The sequence below is a fragment of the Salvia splendens genome, chromosome 20 (assembly GCF_004379255.2).
Source record: "Salvia splendens isolate huo1 chromosome 20, SspV2, whole genome shotgun sequence".
Classification (NCBI taxonomy): Eukaryota; Viridiplantae; Streptophyta; class Magnoliopsida; order Lamiales; family Lamiaceae; genus Salvia; species Salvia splendens.
In genome coordinates this window covers 8140892-8167127 of record NC_056051.1, presented here as the reverse complement: position 1 = coordinate 8167127, position 26236 = coordinate 8140892, and the positions used below count along the sequence as shown (strand labels likewise).

General features: G+C 37.6%; 4 protein-coding genes and 1 pseudogene across 5 annotated transcripts; 3 read left to right on the top strand and 2 right to left on the bottom strand.

Moving 5' to 3' along the window:
• Positions 1 to 2231: 2231 nt before the first annotated feature.
• On the top strand, positions 2232 to 10021 carry LOC121782301 (dynamin-2A-like). Of its 2 annotated transcripts, none has more exons than XM_042180092.1 (22): positions 2232 to 2655; positions 4039 to 4089; positions 4166 to 4286; positions 4422 to 4511; positions 4653 to 4714; positions 4984 to 5098; positions 5213 to 5555; positions 5699 to 5846; positions 6046 to 6147; positions 6232 to 6351; positions 6436 to 6519; positions 6615 to 6742; positions 6829 to 6913; positions 7068 to 7206; positions 7548 to 7624; positions 7710 to 7766; positions 8110 to 8260; positions 8349 to 8497; positions 8684 to 8797; positions 8887 to 8954; positions 9180 to 9343; positions 9475 to 10021. In XM_042180092.1, the coding sequence occupies exons 1-22, from the start codon at positions 2503 to 2505 to the stop codon at positions 9696 to 9698; spliced, it is 2745 nt and encodes a 914-aa protein (XP_042036026.1). In that variant the 5' UTR covers positions 2232 to 2502; the 3' UTR covers positions 9699 to 10021. The 2 variants fall into 2 exon arrangements, with proteins under 2 accessions (XP_042036026.1, XP_042036025.1); XM_042180091.1 differs by having other exon boundaries at positions 9472 to 10021.
• A 637-nt stretch (positions 10022 to 10658) lies between these two features.
• Positions 10659 to 11780, top strand: LOC121782302 (glucuronoxylan 4-O-methyltransferase 1-like). The gene has a single exon (XM_042180093.1). It carries the CDS (start codon positions 10749 to 10751, stop codon positions 11613 to 11615), a length of 867 nt encoding a protein of 288 aa, XP_042036027.1. The 5' UTR covers positions 10659 to 10748; the 3' UTR covers positions 11616 to 11780.
• Positions 11781 to 16670: 4890 nt separating this feature from the next.
• LOC121781050 lies at positions 16671 to 18050 on the top strand. Its single transcript, XM_042178731.1, has 3 exons — positions 16671 to 16983; positions 17408 to 17522; positions 17764 to 18050. Exons 1-3 carry the CDS (start codon positions 16753 to 16755, stop codon positions 17835 to 17837), a joined length of 420 nt encoding a protein of 139 aa, XP_042034665.1. The 5' UTR covers positions 16671 to 16752; the 3' UTR covers positions 17838 to 18050.
• A 194-nt stretch (positions 18051 to 18244) lies between these two features.
• LOC121781282 (GDSL esterase/lipase At1g71691-like) lies at positions 18245 to 20172 on the bottom strand. The gene is made up of 5 exons (XM_042179021.1): positions 19898 to 20172; positions 19482 to 19603; positions 19054 to 19293; positions 18655 to 18904; positions 18245 to 18578 (listed from the first exon to the last, which is right to left on the bottom strand). The coding sequence occupies exons 1-5, from the start codon at positions 20163 to 20165 to the stop codon at positions 18358 to 18360; spliced, it is 1101 nt and encodes a 366-aa protein (XP_042034955.1). The 5' UTR covers positions 20166 to 20172; the 3' UTR covers positions 18245 to 18357.
• Positions 20173 to 23591: 3419 nt separating this feature from the next.
• On the bottom strand, positions 23592 to 26236 carry LOC121780972 (annotated as a pseudogene).

The following is a 26236-nucleotide window of genomic DNA, read 5'->3' as shown; positions in this document are numbered from 1 at the left end:
TATGGGTCATATTCAGCCTACAGTTTGGGCATAAAATGCAGCTTTAGTGGCCCAAAATACAAAATGAACCTTTTAAAACAAATATACATTATTTTTTTTGTCTATAAGGAACTGATTATAATACATTATTTAAGAATTCACCCATTTAAAATCAAAACTTTAAATAATCTATTGTGCTAAATCTCTATCTATATTTCTTTCTGCCCCAATATATATAATTATTAGGGCATAACTGATTACCCACTCAAATTTTTAGTGTAGCCCATGCTTTTAACTTGATCAACCCATAATTAACACCGCAATAATAGTCAAAAAGGAAAATTCACAAATGGTGGACTGCAGCAAAATTAATTTATTCTCACCTTACCTATAAGTAGTAAATAATAAAAGTAAAATAAATAAAAAATGATTTTCAATTGTTACATTTTGCACTATGTTGAATTTTATGCATTTTTGTTAGAGTAAATTGTTGGAAAAACATGAATTTGGCCACTATATCCAATTTTATTTTGTTAGGGCAAAGTGTCCGAAAAAATATTAATTTCGGACAAATTTTAGTCTATCTCACAAATTTAAAATTCAATAAAAAAAGTAATAAATTTTAACATTTCTTAATTTTCCAGCGGGGTCTGAGTCTAAACTATATCAATATGACATCTATAAAATTCAACGAGATCAACGCCACCGGTAAATTTTAGCATTTTTCTATCATCAATTTGAAACATGGGTGTGTTAAATCAACAATATATTACATTGCGACATTTGATTTTTTTTAACCATGACAGAAATGTTTAAATCTACTACCTCCATTCACAAAAAAATATATACTACCAAGTTTACTATTTTTGGCCGTCCATCAAAATTAAACAAATTATAAATACAGAAGGGTTTAAACAATTACTAACCCTACATATCATTTGGAATGTAGATCCTACAATCCACCAACACGACTTCTAGCACATTTTCCCTCTATATCTCTCTTACTTTACTAATTGTGCATTAAAGTCCGTGTCATTTTGCAACTGTCTATTTTTGGTGGACGTGGGTAGTATATTTTTTTAGAGTATATGTCAATTTTGGTCCTAAACATATAACCAAATTACGAATTTGGTCTAAAACATTCACTTTTTGAAAAACAGACTCATAACAAATGAAATCCCTGTCGAAGTGGTCATTTTTTGACGGTTCCGTAAAACGGTCATGCCACTGTGCATTTGGCGCTGACCGTTACTTTTTTGACGGAAACGTCAAAAAAATAACTTCTTTGACAACATTTTCATTTGTTATGGACCCGTTTTTTAAAAAGTGAATATTTTGGATAAAATTCGTATTTTGATCATATATTTATGGTCAAAAGCGACCTTTACTTTTTTTATGCCTTTAAAGTTACGAGACTGGCTAGAATTTGAGCAAAACTGTTACTTTTCAGTAATATTAATATAATTTTTTTTGTTAATAAGCTAATCTTCACAAGTTTATGAGTTAGTTCAATTCAACTAAGGTGACATTATTTTTTAGTAAAACCAAAATGAAGTTTGTCTCTAATTAAATGTGTTACATAGTACTATGAAAGTGAGATTAATAATTATGAAATAGTAAATTATAATTTTGGTATTATGTTGGCAAAGCAAAAGTAACTTTTGATAAAAAAGAGAACTTAATAAAATAAAATTAAATATTATCTTTAATCACACAACATGATAATTGTACCGCCATGATCTGATAATTTACATTGCTATAGAGCCTCAGGAAACAAAACAATATTTCCTCTTTTCTATTATCTGTCCTAATTTTCTATTTTGATCTATCCCTTATTAATTGTTCCATATCATTTTTATTATTTTTGATAATAAAACTCACATTCTACTAACTTATTTCCCCTTTACATTATTTTATTAAACAAACATTTCATCGTCTCCAAAAAAATAGACTAATTTTTCTATTTGGGTCATCCCCGAAAATTAGAAAAAGTCTAAATAATAAAAGTTTTCAACAAACACACACTATTAATAATGTATACTCCACAATATACTAACATTATTTTCACTATTTTGTTTTCAGGATGGAGGGAATAGTTAATAAAAATAGGATTTACAACTTTTTCAACTTATTTTTTTATATATTTTTGTGTCGAGTAAAGTGGGACACATATTGAAGTAATAAAATACTTGGAGGTAGTAATAAAATAAAATAAGTACGATTTCCAATTATAAAAATTTGAAATCTGCCTTTCAAAATTTGAACGTAATCGGCTCACCGTCATCACTTTCTTCAACCAATTTTCATTTCATTCCCAATTTTTTTTGAAAACTTCAAACTCCCAAACCCTAAATCTCCACAATTCACACATGAACATATAGATATAATACATACACGCTAGTTTTCTCGCTCGATCTCTTCCCATTCTATTGGATCTGTGGTTTTCGGCACTTCGATCCAGTGGTTTGGTGAAAATTCATCGTTTAATTGCTCATCAGAAAGTTTATAGATTGATTTGAATCCATGGAGGCTATCGAGGAACTAGCGCAGCTCTCGGAATCGATGCGCCAGGCGTCGGCGATGCTCGCCGATGAAGATGTGGACGAGACGGCGTCTTCATCTTCTTCATCCAAGCGCTCGTCCACTTTCCTCAATGTCGTTGCTCTTGGAAACACTGTGAGTTAGCTCAATCAGAGGATTGTTTTGAAGTTGGCAGTTGAATTGGTTTGTGGATGTTGTACGGTCTAGATCTCAGGGGTTGGCCATTTTGGGATCTGGATTTTGATTTAATAAATGGAAATTGCGGTTCATCTGATCTCAAGATGAATCTTTGTACGATCAATTTAGCTGGCTGATGCGAAATTCAGTTTGCAATGACTGGGTTTGGGCGATTGATGCAGATCATGTGATAATGTTAATCAATTGGTGGCGGGGCTTTATTCTTGATTAGTGGGTTATATTGTGTTAGCAAGTAACATAACCAAATGAGCATAATAAGGGTATTTCACATAACCGTCGGGATTTACTTTTGCAGGATGATTAAAAGAAAAACTAAATTAATGTCTCTGGAATTAAATTGCCAAATCACAGCAAACTTAAAAACAATACTGTATTCTGAACTCTTGATTGATCTATTTATTTCATTTTCTCTATTTCCCCACTAGCTTGTAACTCAAATATTGCAATGAGACATTTTAGGCAAGCTGAATTCAGCTGTTTCTGTGATGAGGTCTACCTTTCAGGTTAATTAACCGAAAACTTTTGTTGGTGGATGCATTAATTTAAATGTGTCAACATGCCATGTCTTGTTTTCACTTAATAGGCTGCTGGTTTGGAAGTTTGCGTGCAAAGATGTGGATATATAATTTGTTTATAGTAATATTTATATGACTGAATATGAGTAATGAAAGGAAGAAAGTAATAATGCACAAGATCAGTGCTCCTGTCTTATTTGAGTGAGTTAGAAGCTTGAAAGTATGTATACCTTTACTGTATATTATTTGTTCCCTTTCTGTGCCAAGTATTTATGATTGTTTCAATCTAATTATAAATTTGTAATATAAGCTATGTGATTGTATGTAACATCTCATACCTAGTAGACACTATTCTGCTTACTTGCTTAGCTTGTTAAATGTGTGGGAAAATGGCAAGTCTGTAGAGCTTTAAGTAGAAGCCAACATGTTGATCATAGATTAGTTCCTATATAGGCCAGAAAAAATCGTTTGTTGTATCTCTATTAGGCTTGTTCATGTTCGAAGGACCACTACTCCTTGCAATGGAAACTGGTAGAAAGAAACTGCTGCTATCTTCCTATTCAAATTAAGCTTAGAATTCATACTTTACTATAATGTATCAGACCTATGGTAACTATATCTTGGATTATTTTTTAACAATTCACCTGGGTTTCACACTCTCAGAATATCTGTATAAGCTTGTATCATCCAGATTGAAGTATTCTAGCATTCTCTAATTTGACTTACCATTTGCGGTGAATGAACAATCTGCATGTGTTGCAGTTTTACTATTCTTTGCTAATTCATATGGTACTTGTTTTTTCAGGGTGCAGGTAAGTCAGCAGTACTGAATAGTCTAATCGGGCATCCAGCATTGGTAAGTATCCTATAGGTTGGTCGGCTGTCTTCATTTGTAAAGTCATTTTTCTGAAAGCTGCTATTGAATTTTGCAGCCAACTGGCGAAGGTGGTGCAACCCGTGCTCCAATATGTGTTGACTTAACAAGGGATAGTTCACTAAGCAGCAAATCTATTATGTTGCAGATTGATAGTAAATCTCAAGCAGTTTCTGCAAGTAAGGCCTCTAACTGAACATTACTCCTAAAGCAGATAATATGAATTAAAATAGGTTATGTATTGATAAAAATTATTGTCACATGGTTTTATCATTGCATGTAATCATTCATATTAATTCAGTGTTCTGCCATAGGTGCACTTCGGCATTCGTTACAAGACAGGTTGGGTAAAGCATCTGGCAAGAGCCGTGATGAAATATATTTGAAGCTCCGTACAAGTACAGGTGTGTCTTCTTTTGGAGTTGTTATAGATGCATTCTTTCTGCTTTTTGAAAGAGCATCTAATAATATTATCTCATAAGAATGTTGGTTTATGCAACACATGAGGTTAGTTATCTAATTCTTTTATCTTCATGGTTTGGCAGCTCCACCATTGAAATTGATTGATTTGCCCGGAGCAGATAAGGGAAATGTTGATGATTCATTGGTGAGTACCTTCTTAACAAGATTTGATTTCAATTGAATTGATTGAGTGGAATACACCTTGGACTTCAATAGAATTTGCAGTTGCACTTTTACTGATTTGCAGATTGCAGTTGCACTTTTGTTGAACAATTGATAATGTTCCCTACTTCAGTCTTGCTGAATTTTGACCTTCTTACCCTGACTGAATGATACTAATGATTGTTAATCATGGCCCTGGGCCCAAAGTATTTTGATTTTTAAGTTGTCTGATGGCATTTCTCTTCATGTCAGAGTCTGTATGCCGAACGTAGTGATGCAATATTGCTGGTTGTCATACCTGCTGCCCAGGCTCCAGAAGTTGCATCTGCCAAAGCTATTAGAATTGCAAAGGAACTAGATGGAGAATGTCAGTTTGCTATCCAATTTTGTCTTGATTAATAAATTTAAGAGGGGAAGAATATAGAAACTGAACATTATCTGCCAATGTGTCTTGAGTAACTTATATTCATTTTTTAAATAGGTACACGAACTGTTGGAGTGATCAGCAAAGTAGATCAATCATCATCAGATCCAAAGATTCTTGCTGCTGTGCAGGCTCTTTTGCTAAATCAAGGGCCTAGAAGTACATCCGACATCCCCTGGGTTGCTTTAATTGGTCAGTCGGTCGCTATAGCATCTGCTCAGTCTGGGAGCGTTGGAGCTGATAATTCTTTAGAAAATGCTTGGCGAGCTGAGAGCGAAAGTTTGAAATCTATATTAACTGGAGCACCTCAAAGTAAGCTTGGGAGGTTAGCATTGGTTGAGACCCTCGCTCAACAGATCCGAAATCGCATGAAAATAAGGCTGCCAAATCTTCTTTCAGGGTATGTTGTCTCGTGAAGCTGCTTCTATCCTAGTTCTGTCTGGATGCATTGATTCTTTCAGTGCATCATATGCTAGAGTATGATGCACTATTTACGCCTATATTGAATATTAATTATTGATATTGATCGTGTGACTACTGCAGGCTCCAGGGCAAGTCCCAAGTAGTGCAGGATGAACTTTTCAGGCTTGGTGAACAGATGGTTCATAGTTCCGAGGGTACAAGAGCTTTAGCTCTAGAACTTTGCCGTGAATTTGAGGACAAGTTCCTCCAGCATATCACAACCGGAGAGGTAATGCTCTGAACTCCAGGAAAGGAATATATGCACATCATATATACATACATATATAGTATAATATATCTCTGAGGTGGAATGATGTTCTATGGAACTCTTCCTTATTCAAACTTCAGGTCTAGTTCATCTTGATTGTCATTATTCTTATTTGAGCTCTATATTGCTGGCTTGAATCTGGATTACCTTACCTGTCCAGGGTTCTGGCTGGAAAGTGGTTTCTAGTTTTGAAGGCAATTTCCCTAACAGGATCAAGCAACTACCTCTGGATAGACATTTCGACATCAATAATGTTAAAAGAGTATGTGTTTCAATTAGTTATGTCATTTTGAGTATGAGTTTTGATGCCTCTTGTGTTTGTATTAATGCTTCGAAACTGAACCAGATTGTGCTCGAAGCAGATGGTTATCAACCATATCTTATCTCTCCTGAGAAAGGGCTGAGGTCATTAATTAAAGGTGTTTTAGAACTAGCAAAAGAATCTTCACGCCTTTGTGTTGACGAGGTAAATAAATGTTGGTTCTTTTACCTATTTGAGTCTAGTGCTTGTAGATATATTTGATTAAACAATTTTTTTTACCTTTTGTAGGTACACCGGGTTCTTGTTGATATTGTCTCCGCCTCTGCAAATGCCACACCAGGCCTTGGAAGATATCCTCCTTTTAAGCGTGAGGTGCATGGGATGCTTTTACTTCATTTACTGTTGACATTATGTCTTGTTTATTTTATTAAATATTCATAGGGCATTCTTTTGTGAAACCTATGTAGGTTATAGCAATTGCCACAACTGCGTTGGAAGGATTCAAGAATGAAGCTAAAAACATGGTAGTTGCACTTGTTGACATGGAACGTGCATATGTTCCGCCTCAACATTTCATACGTCTAGTGCAGAGGCGGTGAGTACTGTAACTGATTTAGTTCTACATTCCCCGCATTTGAATCTATGTTCTTTTATACTTACTGTCTTTGATTGCTTTTGCAGGATGGATAGACAACGGCGTGAAGAGGAGTTGAAAGGCCGGTCTTCCAAAAAGGGTTCTGAGGCAGAGCAATCTATATTGAATCGGGTAAACATGTTTTTGGAACTTGTATTACTTCATTTAGGATTGGAAGTTGGCTTCTTATTTAATTTATTTCAACCAAAAAATTGCTTGCTATAACCTTGTGATGAAAAATGGTTGATGATATTTGCTCCTCTAATTGTCATATTCCTACTTTCAGGCTACTAGCCCACAAACTGGAGGCAACTCAAAATCAATGAAGGATAGCAAATCTAGTCAGCAAGAAAAAGATAAAGATAAAGATATCCAAGAAGGATCTGGGCTGAAGATTGCAGGACCAGATGGAGAACTAACAGCAGGTTCTTGCAAAATAATCTCACAGAAGCTATAGTTCTTTTTGCGTATTTCATTTCGTCTATTGGCATATGTTATTTGTGGAACAAATTAGAATCAGTTGCCCTCGATATCTGATTGCTTTAGTACCTAGGTGAGCTTGGTTGTAAGAAACCCACTAGAGCTGTCAAACCTATTTCTTTTTAAACAATCACAATTCAAAGGTCAAAGATGATTGTCATGCATATTGTTTCTTTATAAAGTTGAAACTGTGTGCTGGTAGATAGATGATTCAAAGATGCTGCTTGTCTACTTTTATGTATATACATCCAGATTTCTTATGGAGCACTACCCTTTCTCTCTGCAGGATTTTTGTTAAAGAGGAGTACGAAAACTAATGGTTGGAGCCGCAGATGGTTCGTCTTGAATGGAAAAACAGGAAAAGTGAGTTCCTTGACTTACACAACTACTTGTAGAAGCAAATTTCTTTTCATGCTTTCATGACATATACTTTCCATGACCTCTGCAGCTTGGGTACACGAAGAAGCAGGAAGAGAGGCATTTTCGTGGTGTCATTACATTAGAGGTACTTTATGGCAGTGTGATACACATTTTACTGAGCCCTCTAGTTTAGTCCTGAAATATGTCTATATACTACAAGAGCTTCTAAAGATGTTAGAAACTGGGGAATTTAAATAATATTACAAAGAATGGGGAGTCATCTGGAGGATGTGTTAATGCCTACCAATAAGAACGGAATTACGTTGCTGCATGTTTTGGAGCTATATGACTTGAACATGTTTCACTGGTTCTGTCTTAAAGCTCCATAACATCTGTTGGTTCATAAAAGTGTTGATTTGATTTTGTATAGCTGCAGAAGTTGCGCCTAAGATTAACCAATCCTGTCATTTTGTTGTTGCAACACTCAGGAATGTAATCTGGAAGAAGTTGCAGAAGATGAGGAAACACCTCCTCCAAAGAGCTCTAAAGATAAAAAAGCAAATGGTCCAGATCCGGGAAAAGCACCCAGTCTAGTATTCAAGATAACAAGTAGAGTTCCATATAAGACTGTCCTGAAAGGTACCACAAATATTGCTGCCTTCTCTTTCTGAAACTTATTGCAAATTCAGTTCATAGACAGCTAAGTACTGCTCCACGGTATCTGCAGCCCATAGTGCCGTTGTTTTGAAGGCTGAAAGTGCTACTGACAAGACAGAATGGATTAATAAACTAAGAAATATTATCAGTTCAAAAGGAGGTCAAGTGAAGGGTGAATCTGGCCCTCCATTGCGCCAAAGTCTTTCTGATGGTTCTCTTGTAAGTTCATGAACTTCCTAGCATTGCCAAATTTGTTCAATGCTTATGTTCTTAAAGTTCTTATTGCCGGAATTTTGTCAGCTGCTTGATTTATAAATTCTAAATGTTTGGTTCGTTTTAGTTTCTTTCTGTTTGTGAATTAGGAATTTCTTTCATACATGTTCTCACTTTTAAATATTCGTCTAGGATACAATGACTAGAAGGCCTGCCGATCCAGAAGAAGAACTTCGGTGGATGGCTCAGGAAGTGCGTGGTTATGTTGAAGCTGTTCTTAACAGTCTTGCAGCCAACGTCCCAAAGGTCAGATATATGATAGTAAAAAGATTCCATTAAACTGCATTTTAAGAGAAACCACCTTTTGACTTGTGATGTACTCTATTTCATAACAGGCAGTTGTGCTTTGCCAAGTTGAAAAGGCAAAAGAAGATATGCTATTTAAGCTATACAGTTCTATAAGGTCAGTAGTCTCCTTACATGCTTCCATCCAATGGTGTACGATGCTTTCGTCAGTTTGTATTTCTTAACCACGGCAAAATCACATGGAAAGATTAGAGAATACTCACATGGCCTTGCCTTATTGAGATAGTTTGTCTATATGAACATCTCCTTGTTAAAAAGATTTGTTCATCTTATGCTTTTATTTTTGTGTTCATGACATGACTTGTGTAATTCGGAATGATAGTGCTCAAAGCATGGCAAGAATAGAAGAGCTGCTCCAGGAGGACCAGAATGTCAAACGGAGGAGAGAGCGTATCCAGAAACAGTCCTCTATTCTTTCCAAGCTTACTAGACAACTCAGTATTCATGATAATCGGGCAGCTGCTGCATCCACCCACTCTAATGGAGGTTATTTGTTTTACTATTATAAAGGGTTTATTCTTACAAATTTTATATAACTATATATACATGGTTTTGTTTATTTTGATATATGATAATTCTTTTGTAAGCCTGTAACGGTTTCCTCTCTACATCAGTAGAAAGTCCCACCATTGCTGGTCCATCTTCCGGGGACGACTGGAGATCTGCGTTTGATGCTGCTGCCAACGGTCCAAACCCATCATATGGGGATTCTAGATCAAATGGCCACAACCGCCGGAATAGTGATCCTTCTCAAAACGGTGATATAAACCCTGGCGGCCGACGCACTCCCAATCGTTTGCCACCTGCTCCTCCATCATCGGGCTCTGGTTATAGATTCTAAGGTAGATGGAAATTTTGACAAATCGATTCTTGCCATTCTTGTCGGATGTTTCATCAGTTTCTTGAGCTCTCATCGAGCTCTAAATCTTTGCCATGGTTTGCTCTTTGAGGATCGATCAATATAGACATTTTTTGTGTATAGATGTCCGGTTTATGCGGTGCTTCTGTCAGTTGTGTTCACAGTTGCTGAAGTTCTTGTGTATTGGTAGAACTTTTCCCGTGGGAAAAATATTATCGTGAATGCTATATATATGTAATCTCTAAATTTTTTGGAAATAATTGTACAATTTTTCTGACTTGATCCTTAATCATTTTCTTTGTAAAGATGTTCATGACCTTATGTTACTACTATATTCCTATTTTTCTATTTTGAATTTGAGGATGACATAACGAATGATATTTTTGTGTTATGTTTTGATGATATTGAAATACGATATAAAGAAGAAAAATGTTAGGAAGAGGTTGTATTCTACACATTTGATGATTTTTTTCTTATAAGAATAAATACATTGACAGGGGCTCGAGCCCCTCCTATCTTGAAGAAGAACAAGTATGACATCTCTCATATAAAGAGTGAGATTAATATTATTTCAATACCTTATCATCGTACCACCTAATGGTTGTTGAAAGCATTATGTTAACTAACTACTTGCTTTATAAAATTATGTAGCGTGAAGCACCATCCAATTCTCTAATTGTAACATACTAGTAGTAGTTAATATCTAACAATACAACAATAATTTAACACTAGGACTATACAACCTTCGGAGTCACACTCACTTGTGTTAGATAAGACATAACAACCTCAATGTCACCTAATACCCCCCACCTAATTAACATACCATCAACCAATCATTATAAGTTAGCATGTCCCCATCAACCCACAACAACTCATTGCTTCAACTCCAAGACTAAATAAAGCAAAACCACAAAACCCCCCATAAAAATCATACCCTTCTTGTTTCCCCACCAATTCATCTACAAACTCCCACCTTCAAATCTACTCCCACTTTTTCAATTACTTGATTTTGGTCCAATTTAACCACTGGACATGAGAGGTAAACCATACTACCCTTACAATCTCAAGACAATCTTGATATGTTTCTTCTTCCTCCTCTTCCTCTTCTTGATCCTCCGATCAACATTCCCCTACCCCCAACCCACCCCCTCTACTCCGGCCACCCTCCGCCCATCGAACTCATCGATCAACTGCCCTTCCCTCTCCAACTCCCCACCATCATGCACCAAAATACCACCTTCCCTAGCCCACTCACTAGTCCACTATGCAACCCTCAACTTCACCCCACAACAAACACTAAAAGAAATCTCCATTTCCCTCAAAATCCTCGAAAAAAAATCCCCATGCAACTTCCTAGTCTTCGGATTGGGCCACGACAGCTTGATGTGGACATCCCTCAACTACGGCGGCCGGACCGTCTTCCTAGAAGAGGACAAGGAGTGGATCGCGCAAATCAAGGCGCAGATCCCGTCCCTGGAGGCATACCACGTGACGTATGACACAAAAGTGTCCCAGGCCGACGAGCTTCTCGAGGTGGCCTCCAGAGAAGAATGCAGGGCCGTGAGTGACCCTAGATTCTCCAAGTGCCAGCTAGCGCTGTCTGGATTTCCGAGTGAGGTTTACGACGTGGAGTGGGACCTGATCATGGTGGACGCCCCGACTGGGTACTTTGATGGGGCGCCCGGGCGGATGAGCGCAATCTACACGGCCGGGTTGATGGCGAGGAATAGAGAGAGTGGGGAGAGTGATGTGTTTGTGCATGATGTGGATAGGGTTGTAGAAGACAAGTTTTCAAAGGAATTGTTGTGTGAGGGATATTTGGTTGAGCAAGAAGGGAGAATTAGGCATTTCAATATCCCTAGTCATAGGACTAGTTCGGGTAGACCTTTTTGTCCATAGACACATATATGGTCGCACTATTATACGTGTGTGACAACAAACTATGCACCTCCTATATTTTGTGTTTCTTCATTTTTTATTTTTTGAATTTATGGATTCGTATTGATTGTACGAGATTTTCTATATTATATATCATGAAATTAATAAAGTATAGCATTTTAATTATGGCATGCCTATTTCAATTTTATTACATTTTCCAAACCTGTTTTGATTTCATTGGAGGGAATAATGATTGAGTATATCATGACTTTTAGGGATTTTATCATTTTCATTAAAACCTTTATAATTTATAATTCTATCCCTGTTTGTAGCAATTGTGTTAATTATATTTCCATCTCATTTTCATAATTTTGTCAATTTGATCATCAGAATCACTTAACGATTTAGTTGTGCCATGATGCAAATCGATAATAATATATTGATATTTTATTTTTAGAAACAGTTATATAAAATTTTGATCAGGGCATCCGCAACGTTGTCTCTTATCCGTCTCATCTCTTCACTATTCATGGGCCCCACTGTACTTTTCACCCCATCTCTTAACTAAGAGACAACACATGCATCCCTCCATCTCTTAAACTAAGAGACAACACATGCATCCCTCCATCTCTTAACCATCTCATCCCTTAACTATTCATTCAATTTCATTTTTTTATTTTTATTTCCAACAAATTCAATTAATAAAAACACACTTCATTAAATAAAATAAAATTACAACTTAAAAATTTTTAAAAAATAAAAAACCACATTAATAAAATCCTAAAAAAATAAAAAAATACATAATTTAAAATCTTCTGCTCACTCTCTCTAAATTCAAAATCTCAAAACTCAAAGAAGCAGAAGAAGATATCATCAGTTGCGACGTCTTATTCTGTGGGATCAAAGCTCGAGGCAACAAAAATTCGCAGCGATAGACTTGGGGAGGTGAAGGATTTTATTTCGAATTTGGGAGAGCGCTCCGACAAACTTTTAGTATGTGGATTCCAACGATACTTGAAAATTTAGGGTGTTTGATTTTTTTATTAGACGCATTTGCTCAAATGGATCCATGAATGGATTAAATTTGGGAGAAGAATAATGTTCTGAGATGAAGAATGTAGAGTGTTTGAGTGAGAATAGAGAGTTTTTTTTTATGGTGGATTAATTTGTGGGAATGATTTGATATTTATAGAAGTGATTGAGGGCTTAAAAAAATTTTAAAAATTAAAAATTTGCAAAAAAATGGCTATAAACGACTAGTATATTTTTTGGGATTTTTTTTAATTATCGAATTTTTCCTGAATTTAAAAAAAAACAAAAAAATATTTTTTTTCGGATAAAAACGACGCCCACTCGAGCTCCCCGTCCTTCCATCAAATATTCTGCTTTTTCCTGGATATTCGGGTTCAAATACCCATGGATTCGCTGTTCACGGATGAACCGGAGCTCGCCACGTCGCTAACGCGCATAGCGAGCTGTCTCGTGAGACTTCCCTCCGCGTCGAGACAAGGGACGGGATGGGGACGAGACGGAGCCCGCAACGCTGTCTCGATGCGGTCTCGTCTCTCCGAGACGAGATAAAGCCCGCAACGAGACGCGTTGCGGGTGCCCTTAAGCTTTATATTGGAAAATGAAATTTGAGAAGCAAAAGAATAAGTTGGTAAGATATCCTAAATTATCAAGAACCCGAAGGGCGAATTTGCAAAAATCCCTGAGAGAACACTAAGGGCATCAATAACCCCGGCCCGGTTTCAGGCCCTAAGTCCCCTCCACGTCATCATTCCTCCACAGTTGCGGCCCAGGCCCCAACTGCTCTAACCCTGCAAGCCACAACCCTGGCCGCAACTAATAAATGACACTATTCACAATTTCAACCTATTTTAAACGTAAAATAAAAAACGCCGGAAATTTATAACACGGTAAAGTTAATTTCGATCGAAGATTGAAAATTACAACATAGAAATTTTAAAATACAAAATAAAAACGATAAAAAACACAACGTCAATGCTGGAAAACGTTGGTGCGAGTCCAAATCTCTTCGATTAGATCGGCTTGGAGGCGAGTGTGTTGTTCCTCTTGGCGCATCGCACCTGACCGGGCCATGACATTGCGGATGTCGGGAGGAAGGCCCTGCACGGGCGGGTCGGTGACAACGTAGTCACTCCCAGTGCTGGCGAGCGGATCGTCGCTCCACAAAGTGACATTATCTTTCTCGTCCTCAACGATCATGTTATGCATTATGATACATGCATACATGATGTCGGCGACTAGTGACCGCTGCCAACCACGGGCCGCTCCCTTCACGATAGCCCACCGTGCTTGGAGGACTCCGAATGCACGCTCGACATCTTTCCGAGCCGCCTCTTGCCTTTGGGCAAACAATGCCCTCTGATCCGTTGTCGGACATGTGATAGTCTTCACGAACACGGGCCATCGAGGGTAGATCCCGTCTGCCAGATAGTACATACTATACCGACGGTGGTTGGCTGTGAGCTTTACGTTCGGCGCTCACCCGGCACACAAGTCGTTGAACAATGGAGACTCGTTCAACACATTGAGGTCGTTGTTGGACCCCGCGACACCAAAGTAGGCATGCCAGATCCACAATCGTTTGTCGGCAACGGCCTCCAACACAATCGTGGGATGTGTGCCCTTGTGCCCGCTAGTGTATTGTCCTCTCCAAGCCGTTGGACAATTCTTCCACTGCCAGTGCATACAATCGTGCTTCCAAGCATCCCCGGGAAGCCGTGGGCCCGCTCGTGCATGTCGACCAGCTTCCTAACGTCGTCGGTCGTTGGCTTTCTCAAGTATGTATCCTTGAATGCTTCGACGACTGCCCGAGGCCTCCACATCCGGAACCGGCGACGGAACATCTGATCACTCCATCACGGATCTCTAGAGAAATAATCCGTGAAAAGCCGCAAGGCAGCTTGTTGACGGTCTCGGTGAATATACATCCGAGTACGTGGTACCCGGATTTGTTGTTCGTTCCAAGCTTGAATAGCAGCTTGGTAGCGTTCTACTTCGTTGTTGATTTCTTCTTGGATTGCCGGTACCGCCTCTGCTAACAACCGGGACATTTGAGATTCGAATAATCTTTGACGAGGAGGCATTTTTTTCAAATTCTAGGAAGAGATTTGAAGTTGAAATGAAGTTGAATGTGTATGAAAATGGAGGAATGGAGGAGTATTTATATAAAAAAATTCGAATTTAAAAAAAAAAACAAAAATCAGTTGCGGCCCGACCCAAAAACGAAATAACCCTGGGCCGGGCCGCATTGCGTCACGTCCCGCACCATTTAACGCGTGGCTGGGCCGGGCCGCGGGAAGGTCACCAGGCCGGGAATGTGGCCCCGGGACCGGCCCAGGTCATGACGCTCTCCCGTTTAACGCGTGGGATGGGCCGGGACTCGCGATTTGTGGCCCGGCCCGTAGCATTACCGATGCTCTAAGAGCATCAGTAACGCACTGGGCCGGGCCACAAATCGCGAGTCCCGGCCCGTCACAAGCGTTAATCGGAGGGGAGTCACGGCCCAGGCCAGTCCCGGGGCCGCATTTGCGGCCCGGTGACGGTTCCGCGGCCCGGCCTGGCCAGCGTTAATCGGGGACGAGCCGCATCCCGCGAGTCCCGGCCCAGCGTTACATGCTCTTCGGGCCGGGCCGCAAGTCCCCAAAAATTATATTTTTTTTCGATTTTTTGGCTATAAATACGAGACTTGTTTGCATCATTCTAACGTGCATTATCCATTTCAATCCTCTATTATACACTTTGTTTCAGCGTCAATGGATTGGTTCAACAACGATGAACGTCAGATGGACGAGTTCGTTAACTCGAACAATTGGTACATGCCGGCGTCGCCACCATCGCAGCCGACGCCTAGTCCGGGAGTCGGTAGCAACGCCGACGTAACATCGCTGGTCAACACCGAAGAGTTCGAGATCAGTGAGATGGAGCCCGCTCAAGGGCGGGGCAAGAGCAAGGTCGGCGAGGAGGATGGGCCGAAGAAGTACAGTCTGCAAGAGACAATGTGGCTTGCGAGGAACTACATCGACGTCGCCGAGGATCCTATCATCGGCAACCAGCAGTCCGGCAAGGTTTTCTGGGAGCGGATTGCTGAGAGGTATAACGCTGGGCGTCCTAAAGGGTCGATCGAGCGTAGCTACGTGAAGCTGCGCAAGCATTGGGGTCGGGTCCAGGCGGATATGAGCAAGTGGAATGGAAAGTGGGCCAACGTAGTCCGGATGTGGCTGAGCGGGCACAGCGAGGCGTACCTCGTCGAGAAGGCGTAGGAGGCGTTCTTCGCTGACGCGAAGAAGGCCTTCAAGTACTTCGACGTTTGGAAGCTCGTCGAGAAGAGCCCGGAGTTCACCAGCGGTGCCGAGCCGACGGCAACTGGGGCGGCGAAGAGAACCAAAGTTTCCGCCTCCGGAAACTACTCTTCGAGCGAAGGAGGTCCGACGATCGACTTCAACGTGACGGACGACGACGTCTTCGGCTCCTCTCCTAGCATTCAGAGCCGCCCGATGGGAACAAAGGCGGCAAAGAGGAAAGCAAAGGGGAAGGCAACTGCGAGCAACTCCGCCATGGTGCCACCGCCGATCAATCCGTCTCTGGATAAGATGTCCGACTCTTTGTCGGAGATGAGTATTACATGGCAGATGAGCCAGCTGACGGAGTTGACATCGAGGGATACCTCGACGATGTTGGAGTTCGATCTCGAGTTGCACCGTGAGATGATCGCCTACCTTCGTGCCCAAATGAAGAAGTTGTAGTTGTGGCCCGGGTTTCTAGTATTTTTAATTTGCTTCGTCTAGGAAATGTAATGTTAATTTCTAATGAACAATACCAATGTATTTTCCCGGTTTCAATTGTTCAACGAATTGCATTTACGAGTTAAATATGTTGAAGTTGTGAATAATGTCATTTATTAGTTGTGGCCTGCAGGGTTAGAGCAGTTGGGGCCTGGGCCGCAACTGTAGAGGAATGATGACGTGAAGGGGACTTAGGGTCTGAAACCGGGACGAGGTTATTGATGCCTAAACATCGTCGTATAACCCCCCCTACTATTCTATCCACTCTTGGTTTTATCTTCTTTCTTCTTCTTCAAATTCGCGACTGCACAAACCAAAGAAACGAACAGCTGTAATCAATCGCAATCATGGCGCAAAAGAAGAAAGAGCTGCTGTCATCAGCGCCATGGAGGATGGGCCCACAAGAAGACGACAAATTCAAGGACGCTAAGTTGAAGGTGACGTCACAGCCCGGTGCAACACCCAAAATGCACGTCCCCGGCAAGAAGACTTTCGGTTCCAAAAACGACGCCGTTGGGGAGGATTCTCTCACTGAAATCGACCCTGAACTTCGCTACAGCTTCCAGCGCAATTTCCAGGTGAATTGAAACCTTATCCATTTTTATGTTATGTTTGTTCACTTAGTTTTTATGTGCATTTTGCAATATCTCCTCTGATTTTAGGGGATTAGGCTTTTATTTAAGTAAAGCGCCCGAGGTGTTTGATAAAATGCCTCTCTTATGTTTGAGAGAAGCTAAGAATGTTAACTAGATTTGATGAAAATGCTCTCCGTTGATGATGATAAGGTCTCATTTGCTTTAGTGTTTGATAGTAATTTTTTTATCGGAATTCATGATTCTAATTTTTTGATATTGAAAGTGCTCTTCGTTAATGATGTTAAGGTCTCATTTGGTTTTGGTTTTGGTTTTGGAGGAGTGAAAGAGTAGTACATAAATTATGCTTGCTGGTTAATGCCAAATGTTGTGGTGAAAATCAGTGACGATTCCCTCTCTGTTTTTGCAGTTCCTTCAAAACGTCTTCAGCATTGATACGATTGTCAAGCCCCTTCCTCCATCAATGGCGTACAATGTCTCCCGCAATTTATCCTTCTTCACAAGGATCTTCACTCAGTTCTTTGGTGAGTCGACTCTTCTTCTTCACACTGTTGCCTTTCCTAGTTCTATTGCATTTGTTTTATGCATCTATCGCGATTAAAATGATCCATGATTAATCCCGTTTGCCTCCTCAAACCGCAGGAGTAAGCATTAGAAAAAAGAAAAAAACTATGCTGGCTTGAACTGTTTTTTTAGTTACAATTCACACTCCCATTTGAGTTGCGCGTCGTCTCATTTTTAACTTTGTGCCATTTTCTTGAGCAGATCCCGATGGTATAGCGGATGCACAGAAATCGCTTGGATTAGGTCAGGAGGAGAAAGCTCGTAAGGTTCGTTAAAACAACAATACTTTTTTTTGGTAGAACGCTTTGCAAATCTCGGCCATAGAAAGAGCTCTTGTTTCCTTGTATTCATCTGAATTATTGCACAACTGCTACAGTTTCATGGAGTTTTTTTGTATTTTAAATGATTAGAGACTCGTGAATCTGAGCTCCCATATATCTAAATCAATTCTTCATTTTGAAATATAAATTGAGTATGTTTTTTGCAAATTTGGTAAGAAAACATGTGTAACGCTGTCATCTTGAACTTACCTGAAGTATTAAAATACGCATCTCAGTTGGCAAAACACAATCGATTGTGAGCTGCTCCTTTTCGTCTTAAAAATTCTCCAACGAAGTTTAATAGAGTAACTAATAATTCTTTCTGCGTCAGCCTAGATCTGTAATCAATTCCAAACTATCCATTAATCAGAAATCAGAAATCAATTAAGCTACTTGGTAATTATGATCAAAATAGAAACAACCATCTTCTCTTCTTACAAAACCCACAAATTAATTAGCCCTAGAGCCCTAAAATTCATAGGCGAGCAAGTTGCTCTATGTTATACGGATAAGCCACATCAGAGCCCCCATTGAAGGCCTTCCTCCCAAACAAGACGTTCACGGCCTCTGTCGGGTGAAATGCGTCCCAGAAAATGTATCGGTTCCTATTAGGGCACGGCGTCTGCATCGGCAAACAAGTTATCTGGCCTCTGTTCCTCCCAATTCCACAGCACCCGCGGTTCACCACGCTGAAACCTAATCAATCATTCAATCAAATCTAGTGTCAGACTCTTGAGTCAAAATCGAATCTTGATCAATTCAGGGTACCTACCATATGATCTAGCATTAGCCAGGAGATCTTGGAACATGTTGTGGATGTCAATGTAGGAGAACCGGACTCCGGGAAGATTACGGATGAGGTTGTTTATCATGACCTTCGTGTTTGTGTTGAACGGGGCAACTAGCTGGTTCACCTCCTCGGAGCACACCCCTTTACTACTCTGAGCTAGGATGCTCGGAATGCAGCCCATTAGCCCTAATCCGGCGATCACAAACTTCCTAGCTCCGAGATTGTACAGTCTCTGCGGTGGAGAAGTCGTTGTGATCAAAATAAAAAAATAACTTTAGACACTGGCCTTTCAAAATCATAAGGGATTTCTTAAATTCAAAATTAGAAAATATATTCCACTAGAAATTTTTTTTTTCTGCGTGTGCTTCTATGTTCACTTACAGTGAGTTGTTGTGAGTATTGTTGGGTTAGGAGATCTGCATATTGTTGGCCATTGTAGTGATTTTTGGTGTCGTAGTTTGGCATGAGATAGTTGTTGAGGTAGTCGTTGCTTCCCATTCCGACGAAGAAAATGCACCTCGACAGCTCCTGGGCCAGCTCGAGGGCCCCGAGACGGTCCGTGAGCTGGTCGAGTGTGTTCTCGAAGTTTTTGATCTGTTGATTGAATGGGATTCGAGTCACCTGCCCACATGACATTGTCACATTTCTATTAGTAAGTCGAAGCAAGTATTAATCAATATTCGATTGATAGCTATGACAGAATATAAAAGAACCGAAATGGTAAAATCAATTTTTTAAGAATATTTAATCATAATAAATAAATATATCAATTTTAGTTGCATGGAAAAAATAGTAAAAAAAAAACTCACAAAATTTCTGCCTGTGATGTCTAGAATTCCAGAAGCAGCGGACGCATAATTAACTCCAAATCTCATTTGATCGCCGGAAGCCTCAGAGTAAGGAGGAATCAACGGAAGTCCAAGCAACTCAGCTGCACGTACAATCCAATAATGCATGGATCAATACATTTATGGCAAATGAAACCAACAAATATCTCTCTCTCACACAAAAAACAAAAATAAAAGAATAAAAAAAATTACTAGCTGAAATTGTTTATCACCAATCTTTTTAAAAGACGTAACCCCATGAATTTGTATCATATTATTAGAATGGAAGGTTGCATGCTGAAAATTAAAAAAAATAGCCGACCCAACAGTATATGTAGACTAGATTGAGACTTAAAAAACGACAGATTCAGCAGTATATTTGGGGTTGAGACAGATACCGATGGTGTCGACCATAGTGTAGCCGTTGGAGAATCTACCGGTGGGGCCGCCACTAAAATCGATACCATAAGGTAAGTAGTTGGCCTTAGCAAGAGAAGGCAAATCATTGTTGTTGCCATTATCGATCAAAGAATCACCAAAAACAAACATGGCGGGCACCATAGCTTTGCCTCTTGCATCCTCATCTCCTTGGCCATAGCATAAACCTGCATTGTTGGAAGTGAGGGACAAGAAGAGCACAAGGAGGCTGCAAAACTTGAACCCCATTATTATATTGTTGCTCTCTCTCTCTCTCTCTCTGTAGATGATGAATAATGAGTGTGTGAGGATGGTTTTAAGCAAGAATGGGCGGTGGTTGGAGGAGAAGTAAATATGCTCACCTCACCTGTGTAGTCTATGCTGAAGTTAATATGCACCCAATATTTTATTTACTTCTTCGTGTTGGTTTGTGTGCTTCTCACTCAGTCAATGATTTTTTATTTTAGGGTGTATGAATCATGGTAAAATGTGATAAATTTTTGTGATCATCTAATAATAGAGAGATGTGGATGTAGTTTACACATGTGAAATATTGTATTTGTGTGTAAAAACAATTAAACAAATTTGAAATAAATACTTGTTGGTTCCCTTAATTTGAACGAATCCTTCGGATCAATCTATGAATGGAGAAAGTGTAATAATGGAGTGCTCATTTCAGTTGGAAGAAGAAGGCAGAATTCGGTAAGCTCGGCTTACCGAGCTGGAACTAGCCGAGAAGAAGAAGGCAGAAGAAGGAAGCTCGGCTTTGAGCTGGAACTAGCCGAGAAGGAAGAGTTCGGTTGTGAGCCGAGAAGGAAGAGTTCGGTTGTGAGCCGAGAAGGAAGAGTTCGGTTGTGAGCCGAGGAAGGAGTTCGGTCTTAAGCCGAGGAAGGAGTTCGGTCTTGAACCGAAAAGGAAGAAGCAACCTAGCCGAACTAGCCGTTGGAGCAGCAGTTAGTTAGCTGAGATGTAGCGGTTATTCTTCTTGCTTTCTTGATTCTTCTTGTAGTTAGTTAGTAGCAGTTGCTACTTGATAGTAGAGCTTTAAATAGCTCACCGTGTATGTAGTTTAGAGTAGAGTTTAATCAATAAAGAGTTTTCCAGTTTTCTCTCCAAGATTATCATCTTCAATACTCAAAGTGTGAGTGTGTGTGTTTTCTGCATTGTGTGATCTCATACAACAGTGAGTGTGTGTGTGATCTTCTTGAGTGTGTGAAAGCCTTGTGTGCGTAAATCCCAACAGAAAGTTATGAAATTCTTGGTGTGTATTTTGTCTCATAAAAGAATGATTCTAAACTCACCACTCTCCAACTAGTTATGTTCAAGTAACATACTTCTTCAGAAAAATACTTTATTTGTCTATATAAAATAGTAGCATTGGTGGATGATACAGGTTTGATGCCAAACTGATAAAAAAATGAGAGAAAGAGACATTTTGAATAAAATAGGAGAGAAAAAGTTTTTTCGTTTTAAAAAGGATTTCAAGTTTTAGCATGAGAGTAATTTTGATGGACAGACAAAAATAGATGAATGAGACTATTTTTTTTAGAGATGGAGGGCAAATATTAACAGCTTCATGGCCTCTATACTTTTTAATCTTTATTACTTCTATTAATTAACGGTTCTACCTTCATAAATTAAAAGTTGAAATATCTTAATTCGTTCATGTATTTTTTTGGCAGACTTTTTAGTGTTTAAAATCAATTTTAATATTTTCTAATGTATCTTTCGATTTGTTGAGAAACTATAAGATTGAATCAAACTAAAATCATTATGATTTAATTTTATGAAGAAGTTGTTTGTAAAAATTTTGTAACTAATCATTTTAAAAATATGTACGCATCTCAAGACCGTTGAAATTAATTTAAAAAAATCTCTAATTTAGATTAATAGATGATGTCACGGTTCATTTTTTCATCTCATTTAGTGTTGGGTTACAAACCTATCCCACATCGGATGAGTGAGAGAATTTGGAAGGTGTATATAATTCATGTCCAACCCCAATTAGTTTGAGGCCTTTTGGGAGTGACCCAAAAATAAATCCGTGCGGGCTTGACCCAAAGCGGACAATATCAAACTAATGTTGTAGTCGACGATCCTAACATTTAGTTCGAATAAAGCATATACAATGGCTAGTCGTTGGTTAAGCCTTAATGAACTATTATACTAGTAGTAGTTTTTACTTGTAGATTTATCATTTGTAATATGTATAATTTGAATAAAGTTTTGCCACTGCCACCATCTTTTTCTGCATCCACCTATAGCCACACTGCCTGTTCTGATTAAGAAAAAAAAATTAAAATAGAAGGATTATTATATTATTTTTCACTTTATTAAATTCTGGTGTGGGTGGTTTGGGGATTGTTGAGTTAATTGCCAACTGCGTTTGACATAAATTCACAACGAATTCCAAAGATTGGCACGCGTTTCCAGAATTTAATTGCATGAAAATAAATACAGTATTTTTTCTAAAACCAATGTTTTAAAAACCGGACCGGCAAGCGAACCGACGTCATTACTGATTCAACCGGTTCACTGGTCGAACCATTGGTTGAACCGGTATACTGTTTATACATTTATTTATTTATTTAGTAGTAAATAATAAAATTTAATCAAATGTTTTATCAATAGATATTATAGTATTATACATTTAATAGTATTATTATAGAAAACAAGTCTTGTACTACTATATTAGAATATTTAATGACGTTAAGTTTAAATACAATAATAAATTATAATACACAATATTAAAAACTAGTATTAAACTCTATGTATAATTATAAACTCCTATATTATAAAACATTAGTGATTGTAAAAGTATAATTAAAATATAAGAAATATATTAAAATTAACAATTTCTTAAAAGAATATATAAAATTAAAATGAATTATCTTAAAAGAATATAAAATTAAAAAGAATATATTTTTAGTGAATGATAGAATTTTATTAATTTTTTATCAACAAATATAATTAAATATATAAATTATACTAGTAGTAAGTTATTGTAAATAAAAAATTTAATATTTATGTATAAAAATAAATAAGTTCATAGTATTATTTTCAAAAAGTAATGCGGCAAAATAATATTATACACAAAGATATATGAATAAACATAAATTAAAAACATATATTTAGTAAATACTCCTAGTATATAATCAAATAGTAGTAAACTTTTAATATAATTAATCACATATTCTTAATATACATATATACGTATTAAACACGAATTATTAGTTTATATTGATAAATATTTCGTGTTTAACATATGAAAATAATTTATGTTCATATTATTACCAAGAAGTCTTTATGGTGTAGTGGTAGAATTGTTGGTAAGTTTATCGGGAGGTCTTGAGTTCGACCCCTATCAAGGCCAAAATTTTAGAATAAAATTTTGAAAAGCATTTGAACCGGTGTCCGGTTCCCGGCAGACCGGTCCGACCAGCCGGTTTCGGCGGTTCATGGCGGTTGAACATGTCACTGGTTTTATAGTGCTAACCGGACCGGACCACCTACCGGTTCGCGGTTGAACCGGTCGAATAAGCCGGTCCGGTCCGGTTTTTAAAACATTCTCTAAAACAGTCATGAACTTTATCACATACTTTAATGATTCCTGAATACAGTTTATAAAATGAGTAGGTGATAAATTAACAAAAAGATACTTTAAGAACGAACAAATTAACACAAACTTGTCATTACATAAAGTGAAAATCTTGGAATAACGGAAAAATAAAAACATGCCATTACATAACATCACAAGTAGTACAAGTTTCACATACACCCATATAATTCCATCACTCACCAACTAAGTCCAGTCAAAGTGAGTGAAAACACCACTTTATTTTCTTACATCGAGCCTTACAATATGCCCAAATTAAAAGTAATAAATAAATGGGCATATATTTGCTAATTTAAAACTGGTATATCTCTTGATTTGGTATAATTAGTGGGTACTGATTAATGTTAGTAGTTAGTGGGTATTGAATGTTAGTCAGCATTGGTGTCAGTTCAATCATCCCATATTGCTCATCTATCTGCACAAAATTAACCACCAAAAATTAGTTACTAAGAAAACTTCTATATTATGTGTTTAATATATATACATAACCAATATGTATGAGCACATATATATTTTATGAATGTGATTTGAAATTACAATATTAGTATATGGAGTATGCTTGTAGACTATATACCTTCTCTTGCAAATGGTTGTATGCTGCTTGAAGAATTCCTTCCTAAATTAGACAAGGTAAATATAAAGTTCATTTTCAGGTTTGTAGTAAATATAAATGTGATAGTAAAAAAAATTGCAGATAATATATAAATATATCACAAAAAAAAATCTATTAAATAATTTTGTAATCAGTCTAACCTTATTCTTCAGCAGCTGGATTTCTTGAGCCATAATATCCATCTGTACCAAAATGTTATTGTAAAGTAATATAAGTACAAATAGAAGAAATTATAAAAAGTGTGAGAATATTATTCCATGCATGATTCATGCATGTGTTAAAACAAGTCAATTGTTCTCCTATTTCATTTTATCAATACTTGTATATGTAATTTGTATAACAATGAAACAAAATACGAGATAAAAAATGTTATTTGCGAGTGTAAAAAAAACATACCTTAGCAGAGCGAACCTGATAAATCCATGTCTCAAGATGTTTCTCAAGAACATTCAGCTCATTCAGAGTCATAGCACCAGGAGCTCCCCCTCCAGAAATATACCTAAAAATTAAGTCATTTTCAAAATTTAATCCTTTTTTTTTCAAATTAAATCCAAACAAACTTCATGTATTGTTGTTTTTGATTATGCCAATAATTGGAAAATATGTTTATTACCTTATTCCTTTCTGCAGAATCTCTGTCTCGTTCTTCAGCAGGTTAATCTCTTCTTTCAGATCCTAAATGCAAAATGCATTTGACTACTTTAAAATAGTCTTAAGATATTTACAAATATTATTTCATACCCTATAAAATTCTTGTAATTTTTGTATGCCTATCTGATATGAAAAGTGGGTTGTATACAATATTTGAGTTGCATGTCAGTATATGTATATTGCATATTTAATCTGTCATATTCATCAATTAAAATTTTTTAATTCAAAATTAATATCTATTTTATAATAACATATATCGAGTTTAAAAGTAAATAAAGGTTTGCAAAAAGGTAATTAATTTATTAAAGTTTTATTTGATTGATCTAAATGGTGTAATATATTCTCATCTTGCCCATGCAGTTTTGTCTGCAAAAAGCAAGAATAACTGAATAGGAGGTCACTTATTTGATAGCTTTGCATTTATTCAATATCTTAATTATTGTATCTTTTGATCAACACCAGAAAAGGCACCAGATTCTGTCTTACTTATATAATATATTCTATTTTTTGGTGTAATTAATTTAGACTAAAAGGATCAGAATCTAAGATCTTGTACGTAGAAATATAATTAAGGGTTTTTCTGTTGAGTTGACGTACCATAAATTCGTTAGCTTGCTTCTCTTTGGGTTCCTCAGCTGGGATTTCCTTGCTATACTTTGTATATTTGTCAATCAAGCTTTTCATGCTTCTGCAATTTATAAACAAGAAAAAAATTTGAAACTCGCATGTATATATAGAAAACAATTTTAAGTAATTAATCTGTTGTTCAACTCGGGCAGAATTATGTTTTGGATGATGACCTAAAATCGAAATTTTGTGACTACCCGCATGCGTTTGCTATTTTGTTTCAGACACTAAAAGCTCGGTTTGTTATTTTATTCATTTATTTAAAATAGAGAAAATGAATAAATTAAGTTTTGAATTTTCAATAATTTGTTTCATTAATGACTTCTACAAATATAAATAAATAACACAGTTGTAGAGAATGATGAAATACCCGTTGGTGGCAAGTTAATAGAGCTTGCCATGGGAAGATAAAATAAAGAGTCCAATCTCAGCATCACAAAGCACAGAGAGCTCCCTGGCCTTCTTCAGCAGCCCCGCCCGCCTCTTGCAGAAGCTCACTTGTCGGTGCACTGGATTCTCGATCCTCTTCATCTGCGTCTTCCCACGTGCCATCACTACACGACACAATAACAACACCACCCCCAGAAAAAATCTCCCTAACTCACCAAAATATATATTTTTATATATGAACAATTTTTTTAAAAAAAAATTGATGAGTGGTGTAATTAAGCTTGCAGACAAGCAGCTCCCACTAGTTTGAACTAGCTTCGAGACTGTTGCCTTTCTCTCTCTCTAAACTCTTGCTAGGATAGCAGTACTTGACCAAAAACACTCACAACTAACACAACCTTATACACACACACATATTCTCTC